General features: G+C 40.6%; 1 protein-coding gene across 8 annotated transcripts in view; it reads right to left on the bottom strand.

The window, feature by feature from the left end:
• Positions 1-13,486, bottom strand: part of PREPL (prolyl endopeptidase like) — a 44,201-nt gene that overhangs the window by 1,326 nt on the left and 29,389 nt on the right. For 5 of the 8 annotated variants that reach the window (XM_042458168.1, XM_042457910.1, XM_042457993.1 and 2 more), the window contains exons 11-14: positions 7,567-7,783; positions 6,110-6,259; positions 3,643-3,775; positions 2,116-2,198 (exon numbers count right to left, since the gene is read on the bottom strand). In XM_042458168.1, coding sequence (XP_042314102.1) covers positions 2,116-2,198; positions 3,643-3,775; positions 6,110-6,259; positions 7,567-7,783 — 583 coding nt within the window. The other 3 variants (XM_042457820.1, XM_042458076.1, XR_006102946.1) reach the window with 3 other exon arrangements.

The raw sequence follows: 13,486 nt of genomic DNA, 5'->3' as shown, positions 1-13,486 counted from the left end.
GAAAAAGTAGAGAAAACAATCTTTGCTGATCCCCCCCCCAAATAGTTCTGAATCCTTCCTCTCCTGCTATTCCAGAGGGCCCTTCAACCTCATGGAGTAGATTTGGGGAGAAGCATAGGGGGACTGCAGGTAATTCATAGTGATTTCCTCTTTCAATTCACTAATGGGGTTCTTCTGTTGGATCAGAAGCCTCTTCTAGAACCAGGGAAGCTTTCCAACTATGAGATGGAGAATGTGGCCAGCATCCTGTCAGTAGCATACACAAGTGTAAGCCCATCTTATACCTGAACACGTCTTTTTTTTTTGGTCAAAGTGGAGATTGGTATTCTGTTCCACTCTCTGCAATGCCCAAAGCTCCTCTAAGACTCATGGCTTTGCTGTCATAGATCCGCTGAACAGCCAATCTGAGATTGATGGAGAGCACAGGGGGTTGGAGAAGCTTCTGGCTATGTCCCTGTAGCCAGGCACAGAATGATTATGTCATCCAATGAAACTTCCAGCAGATGTTAATGGAAGATGTCATCTGTTTGAGTCTAGCTATGGAGGATACAATCCCCTTGTGTTGTCCACTAGTCATGGAATGGACATACAAGGAAAACCATGAATACTGGGAGTGGTGAGTGGTGAGCCGCAGTAGAGTTCCACATGTGAAACTCTTATACTGTGCATAGCATCTCAGCTCGTCAATCCAACTGTATGTGCTGTATATAGCAGGAGTGGAAAATTTTTTGACCCTTCCCCAGATACTTTGGACATCAAACTCACAGAAGCTCCATCCTATAAAGAGAATGGTAAAGGATTTTGAAAGTTGTAGTCCCAAACAACTGGAGGACATTTCAAGAAGTCCATATGAACACTCCTGCTATATATTTTGGGTGAACAAGGGGGAAGGCATCCTTTGCTGGTCGGTTAGCAATATGACCTAAGAAATCAAACTCACATGCAAGATTCCTGTCAAACATTCTTTAAGAGTACCCATCAACTGTTTCAGTGGAAAGGAGATGACTGAATCCAACCTTTTGGCCTTTTGTCTCTTTCTCAGACAGGTGATTGATGTGGTTGAAGATGATATGGCAATGGCTGCATATGCACAGACGTGGATTGTGAATCAGACTTTTCAGCTTGAGCAAACAGATGAATACCATCTGTACATTTTTCTCTGTTTGAACTGTGGCCAAAAATTATTTGCAGAAGGAGAATTATAATCTGATATGGAGAGCTCTGGCTACATGTGAAGGCTTCCCATGCAATCCTGTACTTTGAAAAATTAGTGTTTTCAATCAAGCAGAGAAATGTGGCCTGTTTAGGCTCTCGTTCTCCACACAGGGACAGCAACAAAGCTAGGCTGGTCTTCTCTCCTTATACAACTGTTAACCCAAGCCCAGAATGCCTTAATAAGGTGATAGTACAAAATTCATGCAGTTGCCATAAACAAGTTTTTCTTTAATGTCCTTATGGGAGAGAGTTCTTCAACTGGTTACATTAGGACAAAGAATTCTGCCCGCATGCTTATGCTTGAAGTCTAGGAGGGCAAAGGTTACTCCTGTTTCTCTGGCTGTGTGACAGCAGTTCAACAGGTTCACCTCTGTGGCCAATCAGTTGCCATTTGGGTTGGGAGCATTGCTACATCTGGGTGCTGCTCAGCTGGGGGAAAAGCATTATGTAAGGAGGTACTTGCTACCTCTGTCAGCAATGTCTGAGAAACTCCTTACACGGGTGTAACCCCCACTTATACCAGTGTAAGTCACCAAGAGGATTAACTACAAGGTCTCCAGAGAGAAGATGGAGATGGAATGTATGCACAGTTGATAGGAAGGATAGGTGGCAATTGGGTAAGGGAAGATGGGGTAAGCTTGAGAACAGGTTGTAAGAGAACTGTGAATCGCTAACATTATAAGGTTATGAATTGTGAATGACCAACATTATAGGGTTATGGATATACTAAGGGGGGTCACTGTTTTCCTCAAACAAAATATTTTATTTATTTATTAGTTTGTTTGTTTCATTTATATGTCACTTTTCTCCCAAAGTGTGAGCAGTAGCAATTACCAGGATATAATATTGATCCATGCTTTTCTACAGGTTTCTCCCACCATTTGCAAAAACAGTGCCTACCTGATTGAAGGACTCCTCCCATGAAGGGGCACAATGACTGCTTCCTGACCGCACATCTAAGATGATATTAGGTGCCTGAGGTCCTGAGACAAATATATAAGACAAACCAAATATACATTAAGATAGAAGATATGAACAAGTGTATTTTTAATTGTGATGGAAGTGAAATAGTAAAGTTATTTTTTCACAAATCATTTAAAGACTGAAGAATGCTGTGGGTGAAATATTTGGCTGATTTCCTGTATTGGTTGATTCCAGATTATTATCATAAGGGAAGACAATTTTGGTCATCTGTCAAGCCCAAACTGGGGATCCAGAGGTCAACATTTTCTCACAAGGACTATAATGACCCTTTTACATGATACATTTTTTAAATGACAAAATGGAGACTATTTCACGTCGCCAATATTTGCAGTTCACAAGAAGCTAGAAATAGAGGACAGAATATTGCTGGTGACATAACCTGTGGTTATACCAGTATATGCAGTTTAGTAGATGCTGCAGATGGATGTATTCACTAGTGCAGAATGTCCTCTTCTCTAGTGAAGCTGATGATGCTGGGATGCTCCTATAGCCAGTTAGTGCCTGAGGAGTGAGGAGACACCTGGGCATCATCTGGACATATTAAATTGTCAACAAAATATAGTATTCTGTGGCAAAAAAGTATTTCTAATACATTCAAACAAAAATACTTTTTGTCTTTCTATCAGCCTGAATGCTTTTAAAACCCTTATTGCTAGAGAACTTATAGCTGTGTCTGATGTACCACACAACATATGGTGTCCTCTTGTTACTTTCTTGATGGTCACTTCTTTTATGATTACTGAAGCCAAAATGATTTTAAGTCTCATACTTTCAATTTCTTAACTGTTAACTAGGAAGAATGGTGGCTGAATGAGTTGTTAGAACTGAAATGCTATGCAGACACCATGCTAGGAAAAGTAGATCTTCTACTATATGAATATCAGTCATCACTGGATATCATTACAGACAAGTTACAGAGAACTACATTCCAATTTAAGAGCAAGTTACCTACACCAATCCCTAGCTGGCCAGATATCACATTCAATTTGAAACTAGAGTTTATTGAACTGAAAAAGAGTACTGTAACTGTGCATGCTCCTTCCTTGCTGTTTCCCATATGCACCTACTTTGAGTGACGATATACTGGTTTCTTCAACCACAGTTTCCTGTGGCCAGCCAGAAAACTCTCATTTGAGGTTCTCTTCAAATTATAATGTGAGACCAGAATCTAATCTCATCTACTCCATATCAAGGCTCTCAAAAACATTGCTTGAGAGGAGAAGAATGAAAAAAGGTCCTTCTTCCTGTTCCTGGAGGAAGAGATTAGTGTAGTGGTAGGGCACCATGTACACAGTTTTTGCTCCTAGACTGGAACTTTCTATCTGGTAATAAAATGCAGTGTCCATTTACATAAACAAATCTCTTGTTGGACTAGACTTAGAGTCCTTCCAGTGAGAATTTAATTAATCACATCCAAATGTAGAGATTTATAATACGTATTACCTTTCTCATTTTGGCTGCTGGATTGGGCATGGTCTTGTACAGCTTTTCTAAGTTTACAGATGTATCTTAATAACCCTGCCAGAGGTACTCGTTGATCGTTTTCAGAGACTGTGATGAGAAGAGAAGGATAATTCTAGAAAAAGAGGAAGGGGAGGGGAAAGACAGACAGACACACACACACACACACACACACACACAGAGATGGGTGCAGGGAAGGAAATGGTTGAGTTAGCAGGATGGAGTTACTGATGCCAGTCTGTGCAGCCATTAATTTTTAATCTAGTGGAAGCTACTATGCCATGTCAGCAGGAGAAAAGAGTTACACAGATTTAATTATACCTTTGAAGAAATCACCTCTGCCACACTTAATGATTATGGGAAGATTTTATCTGTGACTTTGTAAACTGTGACATTTAGTAAACTTCTTCCTGTTTAAACTCTTCTGTAAACATCCTCCACCACTGAGACTAGAAAGCAGCTTAGAGCGGGGGGGGGGGATCTGTCAGCTCATTGCCTCTGCAATTGCTCCTTCATCTCTCTTTCAACACAACTGTAGGGTGTTCTATTCTAAGGTTTAATCTTTTTACTACTGCCTGAATCCTTTTTCACCACTCTACTCCCACCCCTCTTGCCAGTTATTAAGTTTATATCTTGCCCTGGTCAATAATATTTCTGTATTTCATCATCTTCTGAAGAAAGCCTAGGTAATTATGCCAGCCTTGCCATTGCCCTTCCATTTGAGGTGTACTTATGTGCTGCTCAAGATGCAGTCCACCACCTACATATGGGAATCCACTGGAAATTCAGTGTAATTGCTATTTTTGTTTTCCATCTGCAAGTCCAAAAATAAGGGACTTTTATCAACACTTGGGAACTCACAATATATGGCTGGTGGGTTGAATTTATTTATGAGGGCTGAAATGTTATGTAGGAGTTAGGTATTTGTAAGTGGATTTATATGTATGGCAATTAGAACTGTGAAGATGCACAACATTCATATCAAGTAGAGGGGCTGTTGTTATGTAACTATGGCCTGAAATACACAGCCAAAATGATGCGGCTTTGGGCTGTGTTGCAGGCATGGCATTTAGACAATGCATGTCCCGAATGTGGCCAGACGTTGCACCAATGCTGTGCCAATCAAGATGAACCAGGCCAAAAAGGAGCAGGTATAATCCCTTCTTTCTGGCAGCCCAGTTCATGACCATGGCGGCGGCCTGGATCAGGACTGGGACCGTGAGGTTGCCAAGGTCCTGGCGTGATCAGGGCTAGTGTAGTCCAGCCACAGCCTTTTTGGCTCATCCGCTTTGGGTCTGTTGCAAAGCTGGCAATGTAACTGATGCAAAAAGGAACTGATGTGCATAGGGCATTTCTTGCTGGTGTCCTGTTACACATCTTCGCAATTCACTAACAGGGTTTCTTAGCATGTACACTACGTAGTTAAGTGTATGCAAATTTACATTGACTGATAAGTCATATACAATTCTGGCATATATCTATATCCTATTCCTATATCCATATATCCCTTTCCCATTAAAGTTGTCATCCAAGACTTGGAACTCTCTAGAGAGCACTAATGGGCACCCTCCTTGCTATCCATTCTTATGTAGGTGAAACTGTTTTGGTTTCAGCAGGCCTTTGAAGATAGGTCATAATGAGAGGACATGTTAATATATTATTAACATGTTATTCAACTGATAGGCTAATTATATTTGAACTTTTTAATGGCGTCTGCTTTTAGCTGTAAGTCTTTTAACTTTTGTAAGATGTTTTGGATTCCAGGGCAGATAAAAAGGTGAGATATTCAATATAGATGGATAAATAAATGGCACACTGTGTCCAGTAGCCCTCACTGCTGGGTAAGTGTGCACAGGATAATGCTTCAAGCACCTTCTTAGCACCCTCCCATAGAAATTAATGGGAGTTTGAAATTCTTCAGATTAGTTGGACTACCGTATATACTCATCTATAAGTCTAAAAATTTATGCCCAAAAATTGACCCCAAAACTCCAGGTCGACTGATTTATGAGTCGCTATGGAAATGTGATAACAGCTCTTTCAGATTTCCCTATGTGGTGCGGAGAGAAGTTTAGCAGAAAGAGCCAAGCAGAAAGAGTCCTGGGTGACTGATTGATATTGCCGTTTGTTTCAGCCTGCACATCTGGCTGAAATGAAAAGCTGAAACAATGAAGAAAAGTCTCAGTGAAAGTTGCTCTTGCCATATGAACACATAAACACACTGAAGGAGTCTCCCAATTTTTACCCTCGACTTATCCATGGGTCAGGGCAAAACCCATAATTTTGGTACCAAAACCTGACCTCGACTTATACATGAGGTCGACTTATAGTTGAGTATATGGTACGTCCATTACTAAAAATCATTTAAACAATTAAAGACTGCTCTCCAAATGCAACATTTCATAATGAAAAATGTACTTTGTAGCATTAAAATGAGATTAGATGGTACCTGTGGCCTAATATTCTGATATGGACAATAGCCTTTAATATACTTCTTGCAAGTCTCATCTGTCAATGGATCGCCCCATTCTTCTTGCTCTTCAATAGTCAGGGGGAGATGAGGGTCTAGCATAGTATTTAGAACATCCAGGAAGGGGGCCTAGGAACAAAAGATATATGTTCTTTACAAAATTAACAGTATAGCAGATAGCAGTCGTCCCTCCGGATTCGCTAACTTCCTGTTTGCAGTTTTGAATTTATGCGGATGGGAAGCCAGGTGGGAAAAAATGGTGCGTGTGCAGGAGCATGTAGCCATTAAAAACAATGGGGCTCCAATATTTGTGGTTTTTACGATTTGCGGGTGGGTGGGTTTCAGAACAGATCCCCTGCGAATCAGAAGGGCCGACTGTACAAGCCTAGTATTTTCTAGTATGGCTAATGGGTTCTTTAGATAGATTTTTGGAAGAAGTTGATCATAGTATTTTCAAAAGTATTAATGGTAAAGCCAAAACAAAAAACAACAAACAAACCAAAAAAAAAAAAAAACCCCTATCAAACAATTTTCCTAATTTACAATCAAATGTATGTTATGCAGATATAATGCAAATCTGTCCTTGAGTCTATTCACGATACAGTGGCCATCATCCTGCTAGTGAACTATGATAGCATAACCCCAAATCCACAAAAGAACGGTACCTTTACTGGTCAACCAAAATGCAGAAAACCTAACATGGAAGCTTTTGAAGCTCCACCAGATTCTTCCTCAGGCAAAAGATGTACTGTATGATTTTTTAAAAACATCTTTTGCTTGATGAAGAAGCCAGTGGAGCTTCAAAAGGTTGCATCATGTGTTTTCTTTATTTTGGTTAGCCAATAAAGGGTGTGTCTACATTGTAGAAATAATGCAGCTTGACACTACTTTAACTGACATAGCTCCACCCTACAGAATCCTGGGATCTGTGGAGTACTCAGAGGGTTACGTGTGTCCCCCCAACTTTAATGGTTTGGGTGCTAGTCTCAGCAGGTGGTGGACAAGGGTCCTGATTTAGGATGCAATCTTGGAGGGAAAGGGCAATTTAAATAAATGATGCAACTATTTCACTGTTATTCTCCACTTCTTTGCTCAGAAACTCAAGAACGTACATATAGAACTGGGCTGGAAGTCAAACTCTGCTGCAGTTTGTGAGCTAGGAAATGTGGGTTTCAGTTTTGCCCCAGAGATCATGAAAAAGGGAGGCTCAGCCAGGCATTTTAGCCTTGTGTGCTAAGAGCTTATGGAGCATGATGATGCTTTGAGAGTAGCAGGGTTTGTCCTTGCTGCTATGCCTATAGTTCATTCCTAATTGTAAAGATGTTTCATTGCCAGAATACAAAATCCTAAGAGATGTCTCTTTCAAAGTGATTGTACAAGTGCGAGGGAGACTGTCCTGACAACTGGAGTGAAATGAAATGGAATAGTAATCTCACCTGCAAAACCATGGCTCTGATAAGATGAGGGTCATTATTGTAGAGGGCTCCTGCAAGAACTCCTCCAGCACTCAGGCTCATTAGGGCTGTATGTGATGGCTCGGAATATCCTAGGTCATGCAACAACCTGATACAGGCCTGAAGATCTTGGATACCATTGTGCTTCTTCTTTAGACATCCATCTTTGTGCCAACTCAGGCCTAATTCTCCTCCACCTCTGACAATTAGAAAGTTTTTTTTAAAAATTCACATTTCTTAAGAGGACAACAACAACCATGTTCTAATACATATCCGATTCCTCAAACTGTCAATTTAGCAGAGACAGTCCTAATTATTCTTTAGTCATTCCACTTTTTCAGCTCTTTAATGCTGTAGTTTCTCTCTCCTCCTCCCACTGTCTCCCTTTGTCCTCAGCTTACACAATTGAGTTTGGTGTGCAAAAGTAGTTTGTTGTCATGTGCCTTTAAATTGTTTCCAACTTATGGTGAACCTATCATGGAGTTTTCTTGGCAAGTTTCTTCAGAGGGGGTTTGCCATTGCCATCCTCTGAGGCTGAAAGAGTGTGACTTCCCCAAAGTCACCCAATGGGTTTACGTGGTCAAACCAAGATTTGAACTCTAATCTCTCAATGTCCTAGTCCAATGCTCAGCCCACTATACCATGCTGATTGTCACAAATGCAAAAAGTAGTTTGAATGCAACTGAATGCATAAAGTAGTTTGCATTCAATTAAATCAGCAGCAGGAAAGGAGAGGAGGGGACAGAATCTTGCCCTTCCCAGTAGGCTCATGGAAAAGCAAACTGTTGCGTCTTTTCCTACTTAGTGTATTTTTCCTTACGATTAACATTTGCCATTTTGACCATACTCTGATGTTCCTTGGCCACCCATATCTTGATTTTCATCTATGGTATGCTGGAGTGTTCTGTGATGTAGAAATGCTTCCTTAAAGTGGTAATGGATTTATCAAACATTTGCAGATAAATAAATAATAATATTGTTTGGTTCAGAGATATATCAGCAGAGTTCTGCTCATGGAACAAGAATGACTTGGCTTTCACAAATGAAACACAGCAAGGTGATTTTTGCAATTTTTTTGTGCTTCTTTAAAGTCTGCTCTAGAAGACTGAGGTCCAAAACACACGGTAGAAATAATCCAATTTGAAAATGCGTTAACTGCTCTGGCTCAGCTGCTAGGGAATCCTGGGAATTGTATTTTGTTGTGGCACCAGAGCTCTCTGACAGAGAAGGCTAAATGTATCACAAAACTAGTTCCCAGAATTCCTTAGGATTGAGCCAAAGCAATCAAAGCAGTCTCAAACTGGATTATTACCAAACACCCTCCAAAACGGTGTGAAAGTGGTGTATGAAAGGGGCTTTATCAGATCTTAGAAAATTTACTTTTTTGGTCTATGCCTACTTATGCAGAATAGGGGGTTTCTAAGGCCCTTATCACACGGAGAGTTTTGCAGCTCTGATCCGAAGCCACTGCAGGTCCAACCATGCAAATTAATGTTAAAACGTGATGTATTATCTTGCGTGATTGCTTTCTATGGCGGGGTGTGCGTGTGTCGTTTCGAGGTGGATCCACAGTCAATCCAAAGTGACTCCTGATGTAAATTCAGTAACAAGCGAATTCACAAAAATTGTTTCCAAGCTCACTTCGATTTCAATCCAAATTGGTCTGGTGTGGAATGCAACTTTGCTTCCGTCCTGGTACACTCACCCCCCCCCAACCTCCAACAGGGACATAGCCAGGATTGTGGGAAGGGGGGGGGGTCCAGACTAAGTGCCACCATTATAATGGGGCTTGGGTACAGCAGTGCGGCAGCACATACCATTCATTATTTATAATGGAAGGGGGGGGGTTCTAGACCCCACGGACCCCCCCCCCTTGGCTACGTCCCTGCCTCCAAGGTCCCACATTTCCCATGATGCTGCACTACAATTTTGCTCCATTTGCTTCTGGTACTCCTTCAAGAACGGAGGCTGCATAATATTTCAATAATAATAATAATAATAATAATAATAATAATAATAATAGAGAACAAGGCACTGCAATATAATAATAACAATAACAATAATAAGTTATTAATTTGCTGAGGCACCAGAGCTCTCTGGCAGAAAAGACTCAATATCTCACGATACTACAGTTCTCAGAATTCCATAGCACTGAGCCAGGACAGTTAAAGTGGAGTCAAACCGGATTATTTCCCAAGTGCGGATGCAACCTAAGAGAAGGCAACTGTTACAAAGGGAAGGAGAGTGGACTGGAGTCAGGGAGGTGGTACTTTAGGGAGCATGGAGAATAAGGGAAAGCACTTCTGTACTCCTTCAAAATGGGTCTCCTTCAGTTCCAAAGGATTTACTTCCAAGCAAACCTGCAGCTTCTACACTGATTATTTTGCAGTGAAAGAAATTTATTATTATTATTAAAGAAATATTATTATTATTAATAAAACATTCTTTCACTGCATATTATTATTATTATTATTATTATTGCCGGTGATACATTCGGATGAAGCAGAGGGCATGTAGGGATAGGTGACATTCCCTATCATTCACGCGAGGCTAGCATTCACGGGAAACTGGAAGTGGCCCCCTTCTTCACCTTGGAAGTGCAAAGGTTCACAATGCGTTCAGATCCTCACTGAGCATTCGCAAAGTTCCCAATTCGCACTGGTGAATCTGCATGGTATGTACTGGTGTAGTAATTTAATGTGCACTCGCTCCACTTTGACTCAGGAATGACCACAATTTCATTCTTCATGTTTGATAATTCATCACGTGAATTGCCTTGGATTTGAATTGACTCTGCTTCCCCTTCACTTCAGATTGGCTCTGGATTGGAGTTCCAGTTTCACATGTGATAAGGGCCTAAGACATATAGCCCTAAAAGCGACTTTTCCAAAGTCTGGGCTGGGACATACCATCTTGGATAACTGGATAAAGTCTTGAAACATAAGGCTATCAATAGTTGCTAGTCATGCTCCTGCTTGCTTGAATGACTAGCTGATTTGTGATATTTCTATACTGTCTTTCTGAAACTCACTTAGATAATGCAGGGGGGAAAAGGAAAGTAAGTAATAATTATTTAAAAATAGAATAAAAAAGAAAAGCATCCAAAGCTACAAAAACAATTTTAAAAAACCAGCAAGTCAAAAGATATGTCTTGAACCATTTCCAAAACACAGTGAGAGCAGGAACCACTTGTGCTTCAGAATTTGGGAATGAGAATAGGAGAAAGCTTTTCTGCATGCCTGATAAGTGGGCCTCTGCAAGGAAGTCTGGCTTCAAAAGGTCCTGTCCCGCTGATTTTAATAATAAAGCAAGTTCATATTGAGACAGACAGCCTTTCTGATGCCCAGGACTTAAGCAATTTAGAGCATAAAAGGTTAAACCCAATGCTGTGCTTGGTTATTAAAATAGAGTAAAGCTTACATGAAAAAGATCCTAAGTTCAACCCAGGTTGTGTACAGAGGGTCTCCAGGCAGGACTGGAATAACCAACTGAAACTTTGGAAAACTGTTCTTGGTGTCAACAATACTAGCGCAAAGGTCTGACTCAGTCAGGGTGACGAGACATGCTCCTTGTCCAGGACATGCCTTACATTTCATCTCTCTGGCCAGGAGGAATTTCAAAATGTCCTCCATTTGGAGCATGACTAAGAAACACAAATTTATACTTATAAATCTGTTTTTAGCTTTTATTTGTTAATATCCTACATTTTTCTTCAATGTTCTACATCTTGCGGTGCCTTGTCCTCCATTGTGGTTAGGTGTCTGGTCACCCTGGACTCAGTACAAGGCAACTCCTTATATTCTATAAGGCGAAGAGAATCAGCAGGGCTACACTCTCCCACATATAGTTATCAGTGTAGGTCAGAAATTTTAAAATGGTTCAAGAAGATCAGTATCATCTAAATGTGTCTGGAATGAAAAGGCCACCATCAATTTCATTACTGATTTATTGCTTACACGTTACCTCCAGGATCTGAGGCAGTATGCCTCTCATATGAGCATACTGTCCAACTCTCCCAGTTTTGTAACCTCTCCCAACTGTCCCAATTTGGCAGGGATAGTCCTGATTAATCCTTTGTTATTCCACTTTTTCAGGTGCTTCTAAAACATCCCAGTTTCTCTTAACCTCCAGTTCTCCTCATTTGTCCTCAGCTTATTTCAGTTGCTGCAGATTGAAGTGCAAAAGTAGTTTGCGCTCAGTTAACTTGGTTCTGGGGAAGGGAAAAGAGGGATTGAACTTTGCCCTGTTAGGCTCAGGTAAAATCAAACTATAGCAAGCTCACCTAGTTTGTGTGTTCTTCCTCACTAATAACATTTGCTGTCTTGACCAAATTCTGATGGTGCTTGGCCACACATGTCCTAGTTTTCATCTGTGAAATGTTGGACAGTATGTTACCAACTGCTAGGGAATGTGAATGGAAAGATGCTGTTGTACTCATATCTACTTAACAGCTCCCTAGGGCTTAGAATACGTACTTTTGTTGGAAACATGGTCATACCGGCAGGGGGATTATGGGGAGCCAAAAAGGATCTAGTCAGTTATGGGAACTGAACGCTGGTCAATGTTCTTTCAGTTCAACTATGACGTCTGGTGACCCTATCATGATATTTTCTTGGCTTGATTTATTCAGAGGAGGTTTGCCACTGTCTTCCTTTAAGGCTGAGAGAGTGTGATTGGCCATTTGGTAGTATGGGAGATGTGTGTGTATGTATACCTCTCATATCCCACCCAGTTCGCTTTTAATCTGCTCTGAGTAAATTACTCACCCTTATTTTAACCCCTGGGTGTGGACTTTGTGGCTACAGTATTATAGGATCATATTTTGGTATTTCACAAATTCTATCCATTATACCAAGAACAAAATTGTTGAAGTGATACTTTTTTGGCAAATGTGCTGAAAAATGAAACATAATTTGACAACTTGTTTAGTTCAAACTATAGCAGCTGAAGTTCCAATGTAGTTTAGCGGTTTTGGTGTTGAACTACGACTCTGGAGACCAGGGTCTGAATCTCTGCTCTACCATGGAAAACCACTGGGTGACCCTGGACAAATGATACTCTTTTAATCAGAGACGATGGCAAAGGCAAAACCGATCTGAACAAATCCTGCAAGAAAATCTTGTGATAGGTTCACCTTAGGGTTACCATATGTCAGGGTGACCAGATGTCATCACCACAAAGAAGGATAAGGCACCGCAAAATGTGAGGCGTTCAAGAAAAATGGAGGGCATGACCAAATAAAAGCTAAAAACACTAATGTAACTGTAAAATCATGTTTCTTAGCTATGCTCAATATGGAGGACATTTTGAAATTCCTCTTGGACAGAAGGATGAAATGTAGAACAAGTTCTGGAAAAGAGGATGTCTGCCAAAATACGCTGTCATAAATTGCAAATGACTTAATAATAGTAGCAACAGAAGTTGGGCTAAACTAATACACATTTCTTTTTAAAACTCAGAATGGTTTTCAAAACTTGAGCTGGGTCTGCTAATTAGAAAAGAAGGCTATATGTACAGATATATGCACATTTACTCATATTTTAACAACAGAGGTATCAACTGTAAATTTACAGACTGAGTCAAACTGCAGAGCCGTTTCAGTACTTGGATATAATAAGCAGGTTCAGTATTATGAACAAGGAGTGGAAGCAGATGTGTGATGTATTGGAACTTTTGCCACAACATGTGCTGTCGATCTTGATCCCTGTGAACTCCAGGAGTTGTTGGGGGTCACACATTTCATTTTGGATAAAACTGGCTCCTAGCTGTATCTTACAATACAAGTGCAGAAATGAGAAGGAGGACTAATTCATGTCACTGCCCTCTTCCAAATAATAGTTAAAGATGAGAGGGTGTGTGTGTGTGTGTGTGTGTGTGTGTGTGTGTGTGTGTGTGTGTGTGT

This window comes from Sceloporus undulatus, chromosome 1 (assembly GCF_019175285.1).
Source record: "Sceloporus undulatus isolate JIND9_A2432 ecotype Alabama chromosome 1, SceUnd_v1.1, whole genome shotgun sequence".
In the NCBI taxonomy this organism is placed as follows: domain Eukaryota; kingdom Metazoa; phylum Chordata; class Lepidosauria; order Squamata; family Phrynosomatidae; genus Sceloporus; species Sceloporus undulatus.
The sequence above is the reverse complement of the archived record's forward strand: the minus strand, read 5'-3'. Positions and strand labels throughout refer to the sequence as shown.